General features: G+C 40.5%; 1 protein-coding gene across 1 annotated transcript; it reads right to left on the bottom strand.

Annotated features, from left to right (window-relative positions):
* On the bottom strand, positions 1-18,793 carry zmat3 (zinc finger, matrin-type 3). Its single transcript, XM_035653975.1, has 6 exons — positions 18,628-18,793; positions 12,847-13,586; positions 12,632-12,772; positions 11,558-11,724; positions 11,135-11,238; positions 1-8,916 (listed from the first exon to the last, which is right to left on the bottom strand). Exons 1-6 carry the CDS (start codon positions 18,749-18,751, stop codon positions 8,708-8,710), a joined length of 1,485 nt encoding a protein of 494 aa, XP_035509868.1. The 5' UTR covers positions 18,752-18,793; the 3' UTR covers positions 1-8,707.
* Between the last annotated feature and the right edge of the window lie 343 nt (positions 18,794-19,136).

Here is a 19,136-nt window from a genome sequence, read left to right as displayed (position 1 = left end):
CCCAGTGTGTGCTTCTCATTATCGCATTATCCTCTGTTTCCGAATAAAGAGAAAGATCAAGTGTTTTTAAATGACCCTAGGTTTTTAAAACATCGCGGGTTAGCATTTATTACCTTTTTAGAGAAACTAATGGGTCTAACCTCTGTGACCTGAATGTACGCTAATACATGAGAGGGACAAACATGGGGCCACTGAAGAGCCAAATATTTCCCTCAGGAATTGGTGGAGACCAAAATCAGAGCTAAAAGAGAGTGAATATTGGACTTAAATTCATCAGGTTACCACAAACACAACTCTAAATGAATGCTAATGTTTCTCCATAACCGCTGGATGTCTAAATAAACTATCTGCTATCATAATGAGTTCGCCACATCAACTTAAAAGGCAATACGTCAGCTTTGTTCACAACTTATTTCTGCTGCCACGCAAAGCTCAGTGGCCGAAGAAATCACTTTTAAATCAGGTTTAAATTGTATCTGCATTCTAGCATGATTTGTTTTAATTTAATGTTAATGTTAATGTTGCACCAAAGACTGGCCATAGTGCTCAGGGCCTTGCAGGGATTGTCGAAAATATTTACTGTATGGCTCAAATGTACTAGAGTGCAAACCAATGTCAACACAGAACAATCCCCCGACATCACTCCTGTCACCTGTAAAGGGCTTTTCAGTCTAAACTAAACTAAATAGGTCAGAAACAATACCTGTGGCCACATGAAAATCTGTCATTTGTCAAATGCAAAACACCTGCAGTGAAACCACTGATTGGGGTTTGGCCTCAGTCGCAGCAAGCATTAACCCCCCGAAGCAGTGATTGTTCTCTAATGGATTTTTTGATGCACACATTTATGAAGATTCGACTCAAGAAAACATGTGCAGTTAATCAATTGAGCCCGAGGTAGGTGTCAAACCTTTTTCACAGCAGACATTTTGACATGTCATTGCAGCAAACACACAGGTGTAACTAATAACACACATACAGCCCTGGGACACTTACTGTAATAGACCTTTTTTTTTTTTATAGAAGATAGTCTGTGTTGTTGAGTGGTTTATTAATGTATTGTTAGTGTTGTATGATCTTTTTTCCTTGATATATATCTATAAAGGTAAAACAAGTACAAAGACTTTGCTGATTAAGGGTCCTACTCCTCGTATTATGAATGTTGGTCCTCGTTAATGTTATTAGTGACATCTGCACTTTCCTTACTCTGAAAGGTAAGAATAGAATAGAAGGAATATCAGTAAATGTCTCAGTGATTATGTTACATAAACTATATGTTAAGGTGCTTTTCGACCTTTCGTTCTTATACATTTACTCTAAAATAATGGATGAGCAATTGTATGGCCCATTTCTGGCTATACATTTGTTCAGAAACTGATTTTATTGGATATTTTAAGAATAAAAAAACTGCCACATTTTTCCAGTTAACAACTCAGATAGATTTAGAACCAATGAAACTCCAGAGTGCTGGTATGTTTGTTCAATCTGCTCTATAGGAAGGGTTCATATTGATGTCTGAGCGAAGGAGACAACTGTCAGTCATCTGCTTGAACTGTCTGTTTGAGTCTTTCTGGACCACAATGACAGATGCACAATTATGAGCTGGTGCTGCACAGCTAAACATTTAGTATAAAAAAACTGTAGCCTGTTTATTTGCTTCATTTTATTCAGGGCTTAAAACTGAATTAAACAGGTGCTGTATTCTAAACCAGCACTAATGCACCTGCAGCAATTGAGGGCAGGAATTATGCATACGATTTATTAATATCAAGCTGCACAGATTCCATGTGATATTAAGTATTAATAGTAATTCATGTGCGTGAATATTTTTTTAAGGTACCCCTGATAATGGAGCATTTATGAAGAGAGGATTTTAAAGATGAGAGCATAAATCTATTCTTTTATCCAGCAGCTTTGGGACTGAACATGTTCCTCTAACAGCAGCTGCAGACAGTTGTCTCCTCATATTGCTGGTTTAAAATTGACCTATTTTGCCTAACACTTACAATAACTACACAATTAGTACCTACATACATTCATTAAAAAGTGGCAGCACTGAGTAATAAGAAAGCTGGACAGCCATTTAATATGCTAGTGCTCTATCCTGATGAGTACAGGCCCAATTAAAGCATCTCAAAAGAATCATTCAATGGCAGAAATCCAAGTTTGTGGATCCTTAGCAAAAACTAACTTAAACCTGAGGCCAGTACACCACATTTCAGGCAATCTGTTCATAATGTGTGTGAGATATCCTGCTGACAGGCAAACAAACAAACAAACTACCAGGGGCACGAGAACAGCTTTCTTGGCAGAAGTAATTTTAAGAATAACGAGTAAAGCCTGACTATCAGTGCAGTGGAAACTGGGCTATGTAGGGCGTCTTCTCCCTGACAGCCAATAACAGCATCCACTAACAGAACGGTTATTTCCCCCGGAGCGGTTACAAGCTGAGCCGTGGAAGAAAACACACAAGACACACATTCATTGCAATAATCATCAACTCAGCTTGGTTATTAATATCATCTGCACGTTTATTCATCTGTCAGAAAACACACACACACACACACACACAGCCTCAGTAATCAGTGTATCAATCGTCCAGGCATCCATTCAGTCAGTCAGTGGTATATTGGCAACAATGTTCAGAGGCACTGAAAGTGTGCTGAGGTTTTCACAGAGAGTACAGGAGTATATACTGTCCTACAGGGGTGCTGCTAGGAGGTTTGGGGCCCCTGACAGTAGATGGAGCTGAGGGGTCCTGAATTCTGTCAGTGTGTAAGACTGACTCACTCTGAAGACCAGAATACATGGGCTTTTTTATGTGAGGCAACCAATCTCTATATGGTTTGATTGAGTTGAAATGGACAGGCACACACAGTAGATGCATGCTAAAATACGCCTTTTGTAGAGTGGAGAGTTAAATGCGAAGGTTGATATTAATCTTGTATCTATGGAGCTGGAACCAGGAGGCGATACAGCTGGCCTAGCTCTCTCCGAAATTAAAATAATCTGCCTACCAGCATGTTTAAATCTTACTAATTACATTTACATACAGCTTTAAAATGATGGGTTTTCTAAACTTTGGACAGAGTCAGGCTGGCTGTGTCCCCCTGTTTCCAGTCTTTATGCTAAGCTAAGCTAATAACCTCCTGGCTCTAGCTCCGCAGACATGAAAGTAGTATCAATCTTCACATCTATCTCTCAAGTTAAAAAGCAAATTTCCCAAAATCTGATACTGTGCTAAATCCAGCTATAAAACAAATAACATTTTGACCCAAATTGCAATTTAACTGGTCATCCAAAAAGCTTCTTTGGTTCTAATTGTTACTGGGACGTGATTGCAATTGAGGACTTTAACAGTGGATGTTCCTGCACTACCAGTGAGAATGGTTACCTAATACCACAACAGTTGGACTGAAGAAGCCTTTTGGGTAAACAGAAAAGTGATGACCCAATAATGTGTATTACATTTTCTGCAGACACCAGACAACTGATTTGGGAACCCATGAAACCTCTACTGTAATAATTCAAAAATAATAATCTCTTTGGATTGTCAAAATCATTCTAGTGGTGTCGAATGTAATTGAAAGAATGGATAAATATATTTAGTCACATAGTGTTTTTTCTCAACCTCACAGTGTTTCCCATCTACCCTGGTCTGATCAGTCCAACAGTGCAACACGTGGATAAACACGCAGAGTTACAAATATGATACACATCCACACAGCTTCAAATTCTCACATTGTAAACATCAGGATATCAATTATCAAGAGGCAAATAATGACAATGGTAGCAAAGTCTTCACTTAAACTAACAACATATGGTAGCATAATTTTCTTTATAGACACAAGTGTATTTTTATATTCAGTGCAAAATCATGATTCTTCCCAATGCCCTTTTGTAGATGCAGCACAGCATACAGACATTTCCAACCAACCAGCCATATAAACCTCAGAGAAAACGAACAGCATCCTCACTGTCCTATTTTCTCTCAATAGTAGAAACAGTTATTAAATATGACTTTACTCATGCACAAAATAAACCAGATACAATTTATACGGTGCAATATGTAACACTTCTCGGTCATTTACAACGAAGCACTGAAGTTCAACTTATAATGATGCTGCAACACATCCGCATTCAGATAACAGCATTGATTAATAACAGTGAAACTAATAATTATCAGTACATTATAGTTGTCAACCGGTATAGTCTCTAACAAGTAAACACAGAACAAAACAAAAACAGTGCCTCGGGTATTTGAACTATTTCAACATATCATCAGACCAAACAACAACTAAACTGACTTTTTTTAAATGCAATCCAATCAATTAAATGAACACAGAGCAAATAACAGTGCCAATTTAAAAAGTATTAAACCTCTTAACAGTTAATGGCGGTTTATACCTAGATGCCTTTATTTAGCATAGTGCTTTTCCTTGATTTTGTTGGCTTTGGACTGCTTAAAACATTTGTGCAACCAATGATCTCTAGATGCAGAATTGCTTTTCACTGCAACAATATTCATCCAAAAATAGTCCTGTAGAAAAGAGGCAGTTTACCAGTGGTTTGGCGTGTTTTAGCCCATTAACTACAAATTGCGTTTACTATGTTATTTCAGGCTATGCAATTTATTTTCAATTAGAGCCTGCTGGTTTTGAGACTTTCTTGAATCAAGTAAAAATACCATAAGATGGCACTTTTTGAGCTGTTCCCTTCAGAATTCTTTCGAAAGGAACAAAGAGGTTTTGAGTGAAATGTTAATTATCATAAATACTTTTAAATGTAGTCATATATATCCTATTGTGGCCTCTTGGAGTGTCCTGACTGATATAGTGTATAATAACTATATATAATATTATCACAAAAAGAGGAAGAAAAAAAGAGGAAGAGTAGTGTGAGTGGTTACAAGATGACCAGAGAAGAAAGTATAGTCTCTGCCACACTAAATTATATTTGTTTTGTTTTTTTGCACATTTTCTCAAATTTTAGGGCAAGAATTTGTCATTGGGGTTCCCCACCTCCCACACTCTATGTATCCTGTCCCCAAGTTCCCATCCAGTACAGTGCAATCTGTACACGGTAGCTACATTATTTGCCCAGAGGCTCCAAAACCAGTACTGATATGCTGGAAAGATACCACCTGGCGAGCATCATAGTAGCTTAATTGTTACCTTTCCCTTATTTCCTGTTTTCTTTTTCATTTATTTTTATGTCCAATAAAAATGCCCCAAAAAATCTTAAAGGAAAAAGATACCACCTGTCCCTGGGTTTTCTATGTCTCAGTTGATTTTTTCTCTACAAGACAGGATCGCAAAATTAGCTAATAATGTAAAACCTTATGGACAAACTCCCTGACAAATTTTCAGTACAGTAACAAAATGTAATCGCAGGCTGTGAACCTAGGACTTTTGGGACCTGTAGGGTTTGGGGCCCCAGGACAGTTGCCTATTTTGTCAATCTGACAAAAAAACAATCTTTGATCCACACAGCCCAAAACCTGTGGTGAGGGGTCTCAAGTAGATATTGGCATATTTTAAGGGATCCCAAGCCAAAAAGGTTGGGAAAAACTGGTTAAGGGAGTCTATTACAGAACGAAAACAAAAAAGGTTTCCAGACTACTGTCTTCCCTGAAAGACTCTTAGCAGCCTGATTTTCCTATGATCTCCTCATTTCCTCCATTCCATTGCAGTCTATTCTTTCATGCATTTTCTGAAGGTGTTAAGAAGCTGCATTGGAGTGTGACTCTCATTCTAAATCCAAGAGCCTGTCAACATAATAAAAGGTTATGCTACCCATGCCTTCATGTAATACAAAGCGTGTTATTTCTAGGTGGAGGAGGATTGCTATTAACAGACTGCAACTCCGTCGGATGTGAAGAACTCCTTGACTACCTGTGTCTCACCCACAGCTTTGGTTACAGCTCTGCTTTCATCAGCTCCTCTTTGTTCCTTTTTGATTAAACCATACAGCACAGTGGGCTAATAAAAAATAGCCTCCCATTTTATTTTCTATGTTGTGTTTGTCTCTCCCTCTCTGGCTGTTCCTCTCTCACATGTTTAAATCCCTAAACACCACAGTACTTTGTCCTCACAGTGCTTTTCTCCTGAGTGTCCTCATGTGTGTGATCAGGTGTGTGTTTGTGCTCTAGAGACATATGTAAGATGGGAACAGCTGCCTCTCCCCACAGCAAACCAACCCAACCAGAGAGAAAGCCAGGATGCTGCTTTCATTTCACTTTATAACACATCTAATTATGTGACCCGATCAGGCCTTTGACTGATTGAATTATGTGGGAGTGTGCGTGCATGTGTGTGTGCACGGCCGCTCTGCAGGAGAAGTTGGAAAAGCCAATTTAAAGTGAAAGGAGGAAGGTTCTTCTCCTCTTTTGAACTACAGAAGCATTCAATTAGTGTATACTGTATAGCTGAAACATGTCTTGTTCTATCCATCTAAATCTAGATGGAAAATCCTTTCAGCTGCTACATAAAATGTTTTTTGAGGCATAAATATGATCGTTTTTCCTATTTAAAGGAAACAATCTGCAAATAAAAAAGACAGGTTTTGTGTTTCAAACAATAAAAATGTAAATTTTATGACCCTGTCATTGTCTTCTGAATGTAATGAAGATCATAAACAACATTTAAGGCAAAATACACACTTTTAAGTCATTTCAAGTGTGACTGTGTAACTCCAAATGCCATGTAACTGCACTGTGTTCAGCTCAGCAACTGAACTGGACCAGAAAATCAAATAAACAGAAACAGAAAATCAAATTTGATTCCAATTACATAACTGATCGTTTCAGGATGGGCTAGTGACTGAAAAACAGCTGGACCTGGGTCATACAGGGTAAAAACAACAACAACAACAAAAATCTGTCTGCAAATCCAGACAAAATCCATGTCACTCCTCTGCAGCTGTTTCACACTGCAGTAAAACCTGCTTATGCCCCCTCTAGGAATCAAGAGTGAGTGGGAGAATTAAATGATATGTCTTACAACTAAAAACATCCACGAGCTCTGCACATGTTCATTTGCCATTTGCAAAACTAATTAGAAGTTTGGAGTTTTCGGCTGCACGCATCCCTATAAGTTTTCCAATGTGTTTGTACATTTCTTCCTCACAGTCTGGCTGTATTGCCAAGACAAAGATTCAGCTCATACCGTGCCTCAGAAGAAGCATGTGGTCGTCCAGCACGATCAAAGTGATGACTAATAGCCTTTAACCACAGACGGAGGGTACCAGAGTTACTATCAATGAACGAGGGCATCACCCAAAGTGGTGTGGAGGGTCTACAGTAAAATCCACACACAAACATACAGTGCTGATGGGTAGACATTCAGTCAGTGCACACTTTGTACAAGATTCCTGATCATTATTAAATAGATTATGAGTATTTACAATATATGCTAGGCTAACATTAACCAAAGAATCAATAGTATGCATGTATATTATACTATATTTATATCTACAATGTCATTTGAGAATATTTACATAATATTTGTGTGGATTTAATACAAGAAGAGAGATGACAGAATATAGAAAAACCCAATCAATACTGTAGATTGGTTTCCACTATATTTCCAAAATGGCTATAGCCAAAGCTTACTCTTTAGCCTAATTCTCACTAAAGGCACAAACAAGGCTAGCCATGGTCTAGCCTGCAGCCTGATACACACCAAAGGACCACTAAGAGGTCAGCTAAGGCTAACAGATTCATGTAACACTGTTTTTTTCCACATGATGTTGTTCATTGTGCTTTGTTTGTTTTTTTTAATTAGCAAATAGTGCTTTGGATTTTAATACCTGTGTTAGATTATAAAGATGTTGAATTTGCTCTTTTGTGTCCCGTGTGGCTCTGTAGTCCCTGCTGTTGGGCCAGTATAAAATACCTGTAGGGCTGATCCACACACAAGAATTGAAAAAAACAAGTCTCAAACTAAAACTTTGACCTCAGTCATGATTGTTTTCCCAAAGATGAGACTTGTTCTGACCTCAACTGTTTGCCTCTATGCGTGTCTCCTTCCTCAAACCAGTTTCTCTCTTTTTTTTTTTACATTTTAGATTCTCTCTTAATGCTTGAACCCTCTGCATGTCCCAGTCTTTTCCAACTGTTCCTATGCTTCCTCTCCTGTCACATTGGCTCTCTGTGCATCACTAGTCTTCTCCCCGTAGCCCGAACAAGCTCAAGATTTACTTGCAATTCATTTCCATTTACCTGTATCCTGAGTCAGAATGCAACCCACTCAAAGCCTTGGAGGAAAGTGGATCAGAAACAGTATAAAAAAGGAGGTGGATCAAATGTTCTGATTCAGAGCATAAAACAGACTGTTTTTATGTCTCAAGACTTGTACGTCAAAAATATACTATTTCCTCCAATGCATGGCTCCTGATCTCTGCATACATGTTGCCGCATGCTTCATTATACAGACTGTATTTCAAGAGTAATACCCAGCTCAAATAAATCCATCAAATCCAATTATAGCTTCATATGGTAAAGCATTATGTCAAATATGAGGATTTTAGTGTTTGATCCATATATCAAATGAATTGCAACAGGATCTTGAGGCCATTAGGGCTAATCCCTTCACTAAATATGCCCCTCAAACACATTCCTGCACTTTGGTCTTGTACTGTCTCTCCAACTATTCTGTCCCACTCACTTCTATCTTTTCTCTCCCACCCCCCTCCCCTCTCGTGTCTCTTAGCTGTAGCCGAGGTTCTCCATCTCGTGGCGGTATCTTAACTCTGACACTTTTGCTTTGTGCTGCTTGCTCTCCAGATGTTGCCTGAAGTCCGTTTCTTGCTCGGCTCCGCAGTTGCACATGGAGCAGTAGAACTGTCCACTGGGAGTGACGCACATAGCCAAGTCCCTGGGGATGCGCTGCCTTGGTCTTGGATTGTAGTACGGCCCTGGAGGGAGAGTGAGAGGAGAAACAACAGACAGGAAAACATTAGTTGTGGCTACAGTGGCAGATTCATTCCAGATTTATCCATCATGACAGCTAGAAGAATACCTCAGTGTAAGACTAATGGTTGGCAAAGATTATGTAAGATGAATTATTCTTTTTTTTATTATCTTTTTTTTTCAATGAATACATTCATTGTTTTGTCAATAAAATTTCACAAAATTGTGAAAAATGCTCGTCTCAATTTCCCAAATCGCCCGTTTTGTCCGACTAGCAGTCACAAACCCAAAGATATTCCATTTACAATCATATAAATCATAGGAAGTCACACAATCCTGATATATGAGAACTGGAATCAGCAAATGTTTGGAATTTTCAACCACGCTAGCATGATGGCTATACAGATGGCAATTTTGGTCAGTCGATCACTTTGGTCCAGACTGAAATATCTTAACAACTGTTGCATTGTTTGCCATGAAAGGACTTTGCTGTTCCCCTGATTTTTCCTCGCGCACCACAATGAGGTTCACATTTTTGGTTTTGAGTGAAATGTCTCAACGATTATTGGATGGATTAACATCAATTATAGTATCTCCTAGTAAATATTATAACTGCTTCACATTATCATTGTGAGCGTGACCGCATTTATTTCAAAATACCACTGTACTGTGCCTAAGTAAAGCCTCTCATGGACTAGTCATCTGGGCTTACAACAAAGGTGATCATTTGAAAAGTACATTGCTTGTCTGTGTGTGTATGTGTGTGTGTGTGTGTGTGTGTGTTGTGTGTTAACAAGCAGAAAAACGGAGGAGAGATAGGCAGAGAGATAAAAAGACAGCGAGAAGGCAACCGCAGGAGAGAGTGCAGCTATTTTGGGGTTTGTCCATCAAGAAAAACTGATTAAATCAGCAGAACATTGTGGTGTGTGTGTGTGTGCGAGAGAAAGAGAGAGAGAGAGAGAGAGAGAGAGAGAGAAAGAGCAAGGAAGGGAATTGGCTCCACTGTATGATTTATCCTGCTTTATCTTGAGCTGAGGTGCTACTCCTTTTGTCGGTGGAAAAACAGAGACATAGCGAAAGACGGCAAGAAAGAGATAGTTGTTTGACGTCAGCAGAAAGTCTGACGTTACCTTTTTCTGGATCTGTTTTCACACGCACAAAGGCGAAACCAGACACTAACACAAAACGTGGCAAAGTTAAGAGAAGCTTTCAGCCAATAAATTTTAATTTGCTAACCCTTAAACACTGGTAAAATGTGTATCACCATGTTACTCTCAGTGATACAGTGGTGCAGCTTTGTGTCAGCCTTTCCAAAACATCAAAGGAGGTTTAAAAAGTGGGTGCTCCAGTGTAAAAAATAAAAATCAAATGACCAAATAAATCCAATATTTACCAGATTATTTCTTAGATTTATTGCACAGTGTTATTGCTACAGGAAAAGAAATGCCACATTCAAAAGCTGTTGAAAACCGGCTGGTAGAGTGGGCTTAAACAAGCCAATAAAGTGTCAAATAAAAAGCTGACTTTGTTATAATACTTATGAAAAAACTGGTTTTCAATACAAAATTTCCATTCATCTCGTTTTAGGAATAAAATGTTTTCGTGTTTTCTTGTGTTCACCATATCTTCTAAGCCAGCTGCAGCAGTTTACTTCACTGACGTATTTTTACATTACATTTTCTTTTCCCCCGAGGGAGTCCACAACAACTCAGTCAGCTATTAGAGGTCATAGTAGCCCTTCTAGACAGCAAAATTGACTTCCCAGTATAAATGCCTATGCTGCACAGTGGCGTGGACTATTGGATTCTGTAGAAGTGCAAAAGATGTACCAGAGTGGTCAAGAGGAGCTACATTGTCTTTGAAGATAATCCAAAACAAGATAATCCAGAAACAAAGGAACAGTTGACTGCTGATTGTTTATCTAATCTAACTCTTTGTATGTGGTCAGTTATTCAAAGAGGCAGTTCAGCTGCTAACAGTAGCTCGTTAGTGTGGCTGATATATGGTGTTCTCTAGTTTCTCTAGTATAAAGAGCTCAAATGAGTTGGATTAATGTGTTGTATTGACACATACAAATCATCTTGTAGCTCATTTGTATATTTATATCTTAACCGTTATTTTAACAGTTGAACATTAAAAGTTCAAAATTAAGCAGACCAGGTCCAAGTCAGTAAGTGTCTCTGTGTGTTTAAGTCTTCTATTTATTTATTCAAAATATTTTACCTGGCATAGAAGCGGGTAGCTGCGGGCTGCGGCGGTTTTTCACCAGTCTGTACTCACTGCCATCTTTCCTGTTTCTTCTTGGGGCTGCCTCATTGCTGCCTTCCCTGAAACAAACAAATCACCTCAGTTTGATCCCAGGGGTGAGTAAAATCTTTAAAAAAGTTTAGCTTGGCTCATTCAGTAATTAACAAAGCCAAAACCAGCTATGTTTTAAAAGTGTAGTTGGGTGGCTTTTCTCAAACTACAACTTTATAATTGGGAGAAAGTCAAACCCGACAGTTACCTGGATAAATGAATGTAGAGACACATACTTTATACCTTATTAGATGTTTAAATTCAGGTCTACAGCTAAAATTTGACTTTATTACTCAAATACATAAAAGAAATAAGTATACTGCAAACGTTTTCTATACTTAAACCTACATGTTAATGGAGTTTTGTTGGGCCTCAGCGAGCCGTAGTTTCTTGGCGTGGTTCTTGCCCTGGTAGTGAGCCTGCGCAACTGCCGGTGAACTGAAGGAGGCGTCACAAAGCTTACAATAGTCATTCTCTGTGGCCAAGATGACCCGGGTCGCCCCCTTATACAACGCCTGTAGACACAGGACAAAGCAATGCAGTGTTTGTGGGGAGAGGAGTTTGGAAGTAAACAGTGAGAAGAGAAGAAAGAAATTGTTAGGTCCGGTGGGAGGAGGAAAAGAATTTCTTGCGCAACTCCTTAAGATTTTCCACTGGAAAATACACACTGAAGAAAGTTATTAAATCATGAAAGAAATCACTTCCAAGCCCAAAATAGTCATATTATTAGTTGAACAACATTGAAAAGATTAGGAAAACATTAACACTTGCAGCTTATGTTCATTTTTATACTTTAAGGCTCATTAGATCATATCATGTATATATAATACAAAACTGCTTGTGTTATTGTGGAAATTGTCTGTGAGAAACCCTTCATTGTCACATGGCTTTCACATTGCCATTTGATGGGCAAAAATACTGATCATAGCTGCGTTAAAGTCTTAGAACTTTATTATCTATAGTAATTTCATTCACAGTAATTGTATGCTCTAATAGTAATTAGACATCCTGTCTCTTGTTATTTAATTTATCTTGTCCCTTTCTCATTGTTTTCTTTTGATCTTTTATAAAGGTACATGTTCAGTTGCAGAGAAGGTGGTTTTTCCAGCTTTTAATTTGAAGTTAATTTTAAATATTGGTAACACTGATAGCAAAAAAATACATTCAGGGAGTCACAGGAAGTAGATGTTTTACTTAAAATGCAGCTACAGTACGTAGAGACAGTCGATTGTTCAGTGGTGAGTGGATGATTTTAGTTTCTACTGTAATAAGGCAGAGTGACTCTGCAGTTCCCTACCACCTCCTCAGAGGAAAACGACCTCTATCATCAGATTGGCCACTTCAGCAGCAGTACACCCACTTACTCAACTAAAACTGTAACATCTAGGTAGGTTGATGCTGAGCTGCTAATTTGGATCTGACCTGTCTGCCTGCGTCACTGTCGTTGGATCCTGAGCTGAGGGACGTCTGGCCAGCTGCCTCAAGGACTTCTGGGATCCTGATGGCTGGAGGCTGTTGACTGCCAGCGTAGAAATTTCTTAACTTTTTACTGTGGTTCTTCCCCTAGAAAGATAGATAAGGAGATATAAATGTGTGTATCATATTGCATATTTTGTACATCGTGTATTTCAACTGACCTGGTAGTGAGCCTGTGCCTGCTGAGCGGAGTTGAGGGTAACGTTGCAGAGTTTACAGTACAGTGGTTTACACAGTTCCCCCAGCCCCAGAGAGTCATCCTGCTCCTCCATCCCCAGTGGAGAGCCCTCATCCTGGGGCTGCTCGCTGGCTGGGGCTGCCTGACCCGGGAGAGGACCAGGGATGAGGCAGGACACTGGGGCTGGGATGAGGGCCGGTCCTGGGTGCCTTGGGGGCATCTGTGAAGGGTCTGGGCCCGGCGCAGGAGGGGAGGACAGTGGGCTGGGAGGGAGCGGGTATCTGTTGGCTCCAGGCGCCACTACGGGTGGGGGCACCATTGCATGTGCAGGGTTGAGAGGTGGAGGCCCCAACGGCTGTGTGAGGTCCATGGTTGGAGGCACCATTGCTTGAGTGTGATCTACAGGTGGGGGCAACATCGTGTGCGCCATTGGTGGAGGCCCCAGTGGCTGAGCTGCGGCCATTGGAGGGGGGCCTAAGCTGTGTGGTGGGGTAATAGGGGGAGGCCTTAATGTGTGAGTTGCAGTCATGGGAGGGGGGCCTAGAGTCTGGGGAACCATAGTTGGGGGTCCAATGGCCTGAGCAGGGGCCATGGGTGGTGGGCCAAGAGGCTGCGTAGGAGCCATTGGCGGGGGTCCCAGCTGGTGCAGAGAGTCCATGTGTTGGAAAGGCTGCTGGGGATGGCTGAAGAGACTCAGAGGAGGCTTCAACATGGTCTCTGGGCCTGTGGACACCAGAGGCACATACACATACAGATATTATGATATTGCTAAATCAAAGACATTTCTTACAAAGAACTTAAAAAGTAACCTTGATGGAGTCAAGGACTTCAGTGCCTGAGTGCAATAATACATGAAGGAATTATATTATTATATTGTTATATTATATTATATAATTGCCATTTCACCTTGTGAAAATACAATTTTACCCTTTTTATTGCATGCCTTTTTTTGCTTTAAGGCCTTGATTTTTACACTTGTATGAACACAAATACTTCTACTGTATATTCAAGGAAACTATAAAGCATTCGAAAAGTGCAAGCAAAAAGTTTTCAGCCATGGCATTTCAGTTGGTCGGTCCAGACTGAAATATCTTAACTATTGGATGGATTGTCATGACATTTTGTACAGTCATTTCTGGTCCACAGAATATGAATCCTAATGACTCTGATGATCTAGTGACTCTTCTTGAATTCATTCAGCTCTACCAGCATGCCAAATCTTTCACTTTTCCAGTAAATTGTAACTGTAGAAGGATTTCAAAATTTGGTACAGACATTCAAATTAAGTATATAAATGTCAAATGGCTTTTCTTCTGGCACCACCATATAAGGCTATATTGTAGCCTAATTTTTCACTAAAATCTGCAAATATGTTTTTAAGATATCCTACTGAATTACATTACAATCTGTAAACAGCCTTGGAAAAATAAAGATATGATTTACATTGGATTAGACTGTTGCTAACGCTTCAGATACTACAGATTTAAGTGGGTACTATCTAATCATAGATGATCAAACGAAAAGGAACTTGATGAAAATCCAATGACCAATGTACAGTGACACTAAGGCATAAAGCATATTCCCTGAGGAGGCAGAAGAGATGTAAAGAGATGGGTGAATGGAAACACGTTCTCGGACAGAGGAGCTTCACACTCCAGTGGGCATCATAAAGATTAGGCTGAGCCTGCAGCGCCTGCAGTCATGCATGCATGTGCACACACACAAACAGAGACAGTGACAATAAAATCCTCAAGCTTCCCCGAACAGAAGAGATCACAGCCTGAAGTGTGACTGCTCGAATAGGCTGATATAGTTTATGTGTGTGTGTATGTGTGTGTGTAATTAGATGGTAGACATGGTTGTGTATGTATAAGAAACAGAAAGAAAGCATTATATTAGGCAATGTGCTGATTTGTGTGCGTTCATCTGTGCCACTCTAATGCTCCATTTTGTGTGTGTGTGTGTATGTGTGTGTGTGTGTGTGTGTGTGTGTGAGTATATAACTATATAATTTATCAGGTCAGTAATAGGCCAACAGCTGTGTCAAAACTCACTGTGCTGGAAGCTTTTATATGGAATCCAATTGGACGCCCAATGCCAGTGATTCATGGACCCAAAATAACACCCCAGAGTGTTTGTGTTTCCGACTGCTGCTCGCTGTCAGTCCGTCTGTCTAGTCTGTCCAGCTGCCTGTCTGTCACCTGGCCTGGCTGACCTCAGGAGAAAGGTATGCCGGACAAGCCACTGACCTTACTACAGGCAACTGCAAGATGACACTGTGGAGGATTCAGCAGAGCTGGATGAGTTGCTTATACATTAAAAAAGTACTATTATGCAGCAGTTGCATGTAAGTAAAAAGCATTGTGAGCGTTGTTTATCCTGCTACGGAACACTTTTACTTTTGCTGTTTTGGGGAGCTCATCACAGCAATGACAGCTTTCGTAAAGACAAAACATGTTACGATAAACACGGAAAGTTAAAATAAATGGATATATTGTAGCCATTAAAAGGTTAAAAGAGGGCCCAAAAGGTGTTACAATACAGCAGGATGGTGCTTCAAATATTCCCATTTTTCACTGGTGCTGTTGAGTCAGACACATTCTCAGTGCTCAACAATCACTATTAACACCATCCAGAACCAGATCCACCAATCACATACGGCACATCATCAGCAGCAGCAGCCCCATGAGGACCCTGCAACCCTGATTGAGACAGCCTGCACAGCAGTCCGGAAAACTCACCACAGCAGCAATTATGAGCACAAAGGACGTCTGACCCTTTTTGCTTGATATTATCATTAAAGGCTGGGTATGTGAGTCAAATCCAATACACACTTAATAACTCAAATATCTCCTCACTGTCCACTAGCTGTCCATTCAGTTTGGAAGAATCCAGTGATTGTACGCAGAACTGGAAACAAACAAAGTGGTTCGGGGCGGATCACTCAACCCTACTCCCGCCATGATTTGTGTGCCAGGTGGCTTTAAATGACTTGCCCACGGACATGCAGCTTACTTCCTCGTTTGCCAAGATATGTTGTTGTTGTCTGGAGCTGGTGTGCTGGCTCTGGGGAACCGTCTCGTCCTTTCTACATGTTAGGAGCAGGAGCAACTTCAGGCAATCTAATGTTGGTTACTTGCTGTGTTGTTGCCTGCTCTATGTTATGGTATTTGTCATGTTATTGGATTCCTCTAGGATGGCATGCCCCACATTTAAAGGACCAGCGTTTAAGATTTAGTGGCATCTAGTGGTGAAGTTGCAGATTGCAACCATTTGAATACAGCTCAGTCTTAAAAAGTACATGAAAGGCCTAATCTAGAGCCACTGTTTGGTTTGTCGGTTCTGGGCTATTGTAGAAACATCTGTAGATAATAACTGCTCATTCTAAGGTAACAAAAACACAACAATTCTTATTTCCAGGTGATTACACACTAATAAAATCGCACCTATTAAATATGATATTCCAATTCCTGCCAACAGATCTTCCTAAATTTAACACACTGGACGTTTTACTACATATCAGTTGCTCTGATCATAGAATAAATGAACAATTGTGCACACTAGACTGGACTGACTATAACAACTTAATAATAATAATAAAACTAAAATAAAATTGCATTTACATTTTACCTCCACCTTCATTTCTGTTTTTTATGTTCTAAACTTCTTACACCCTATTATGATTAAGATGTGAACTGTGAGCAACGATTGATTGGTTTTGAAGGGGAAACAAGCTAAATTCCAACACTCTGATCACATTTGTGAGCACATTTGTTTTTCTTCTAGCAGGAGAGGAAATATTGAAGTTATTGCCCATAACTGACTTATAACTCTAACAATCTTAGTCCCATAACTCTTTATTAAGCCTAGGTGACAGTGTAGGAGAGCAAAACGTACCCTTATTATCCAGAAGAGAACCCCAAAGCAGCCACAAAAACATTATGAGTGTGCTGATTACGAACAGTTCTTCGTCAACACTGTGGTAGCCAAAACAACCATTTACTCTATGATGATAAAAAAATAGGATCCTCCCACAAGAACATAAGAGAGTAAACAGTACAGCTTTAATTATACCACTGCACATAATAAAGAGAAGATTGATGCCTCTTCCACTTTAGTTGTTATCTTTCAATAGGTTCAATGTGAGCTAGATAGGCCAAGGGCAGTTTTGTCCTCCTCCTCAGAGACCCAGATCCAGGCCCACAAAGTGCAGTCTACAGAGCTGCAGCACATTGTGCATGTTCACACAGCAGTGGACCTTGCTGCAAAGTCAAAAAAAAAAACCTTTGTTGCTTTGGATTTGAGTTTTTGGGGAAAACACGATCAACTTTACAAGTCATTATCAGGATTAATGTTATGTAATATTGCTGAAGCACAAGGCAGCAAGTGATCAGTGGATATATTTGAGAGAGATGTTGTAGGCGAACTTGAAACTACGTCCGAAGTTAGTCTGGACTCGATTTATCAGTTTGCTGGTTTTGAACCAAGCCACAAAAAAAAAAAACTCCTGTCCTAGAGCCTGATCATCTCATGGCCTCCACTGAGAATCTCTAAATAGGCCAAGTGTTCGTTTTCTCTAGAGTTTTTTCTTGCCATACTGTGTTGTGTCACATCAATTATGGAGCGATGAGAAGCACATGCCTCCTGCACTTATTCCATCTGCTTCACTGGGCACTGGACGAGTGCAGAAAGCAGCCAAGACCAGATACATATTACTGTACCATTACAGTAAAGCCTAGCTTCCGCTTTTATTTTTAAGTCTAAGTAGCGCTGAAGGGTTTCGAATGTCATTCATTATTGTAAACATCAAGTGAGATGTATTCTACTCTCTTGGCCTATGCAATGGGCTGCTATTAATATATCAATTAGTGATTATTCCTGTTTATAGGAAACAACTGGCACCGGACATCAAGCTTAGTTGAATAATTTATTAATGATTTACTCTGTAATATGTCAGAAATACTAATAAAAAAAGGACCCAAATTATCATCAAACTTATTCACAAACAACATTTTGTTTCTTTACTTTTTTGATGACTTAATTAGTTTGTCGAAATAACTTCTGCTAACTTCAATCAAATGATGCCATCATTGCAAAATCTCCACATGACAGAGGCTGAGTGAAGATGACAGTGGTGTACCTACACGACTATGACACATGCTGGCCTCAAGTCCCCAAGACCCGCAGCCAAATGGCTGTTTTGGCAGCGACCGTGCAGGTGCAGTGAAGAAACACTTACTGTGTAATTGCCACATGCCACCATCAGCTGTGCGGATCAAGCAGCGCAAAAGGCTATAAGGAGTGAATGGAGCAGCAACGATTCACTTTCTATTTCTTTTCACTTGCTCTGACAATACAGCTCTTGATTGACTGCCATACTCGGTGAGGTGAGAGTGAAGCCTATGCAAGATCACAGTCAGACATCAGCTCAAACCTGGAGTCTCCCTAGAGCTCCCCCCAGTATAAGAGACCATTAGAGTATCTCGACAACCTCAGATTTTTTTGCATCGCAGCATCCATAAGCTGGACAGAATGACTGCTGATGATGCACCCCCTCTCCCCTCTCTCCCCTCTCTCCCTACATGACATGATGGGGATGACACCAGCAACCAGGGCAACCGGTTTCCAGCTTCCTCTGTGCCATCTGCAAATGTCTCTGGTTAAGATTTTTTCCTCCATCCCTTTGCAACATTAGCGCACACATAAGACCGCTGACAGTCAGAGGAGGGGGGGGGGGATCCTGTATGGCAAGCCATCTCCTTACCTGGCAATCGGGCAAGATAATGGCTGCTGTCACCGTAGCTGACAGGCGGCGAAGTGTAATTTCTGCAGTACTCTGCACTCTGGTAGTACGCTGCATCCCCGTTCTTCAGCTGCAGCGCCATCATCGCAGTCACATCCCTTTGCCAACTTCTCCTCTCCAAAAAAACCGGGCGGCCAGGCAGGATGACAGTCCCTACCAAGTCGCTTCAGGCACCGTGGCTTTCCACCGGAGGGTGGTTCGCAGAGGGGAAGCGAATACGGAGGTGCTACTCCGCAAACGGTGCGTGTGAGTGTACAGCATGTGGCACACCCCGTCTGCGCTTTCACATGAAGCGTCGACAGAGATGCGCCCTCGTGGCCCGAAAGTGGGTTTTTAAAAGGCATAAACCCTGCAGAGGTTCCTCCAGCACCCCTTTTCAACCCCCGTCTTGGGTACAAGTCCATTTCCGATGCCACCGCTGCTGATTTTGCATGGGGTGGTAATCATGACAACATTGTATAAATATGTTA

The sequence above is a fragment of the Morone saxatilis genome, unplaced genomic scaffold (assembly GCF_004916995.1).
Source record: "Morone saxatilis isolate NCDOM2014 unplaced genomic scaffold, NCSU_SB_2.0 Contig12, whole genome shotgun sequence".
Classification (NCBI taxonomy): Eukaryota; Metazoa; Chordata; class Actinopteri; family Moronidae; genus Morone; species Morone saxatilis.
Note: the sequence above shows the minus strand (reverse complement) of the source record. Positions and strands in the feature narration are given on the sequence as shown.

Excerpts from the sequence above, each read along its gene's own strand:
- zmat3 (XM_035653975.1), bottom strand. The coding sequence starts at position 18,751 with ATGATGGCGCTGCAGCTGAAGAACGGGGATGCAGCGTACTACCAGAGT. Across the intron at positions 12,773-12,846 it reads AGGCACAGGCTCACTACCAG|GGGAAGAACCACAGTAAAAA; the intron begins GTCAGTTGAAAT and ends CTATCTTTCTAG. Across the intron at positions 11,239-11,557 it reads CAACAAAACTCCATTAACAT|GGAAGGCAGCAATGAGGCAG; the intron begins GTAGGTTTAAGT and ends TGTTTGTTTCAG.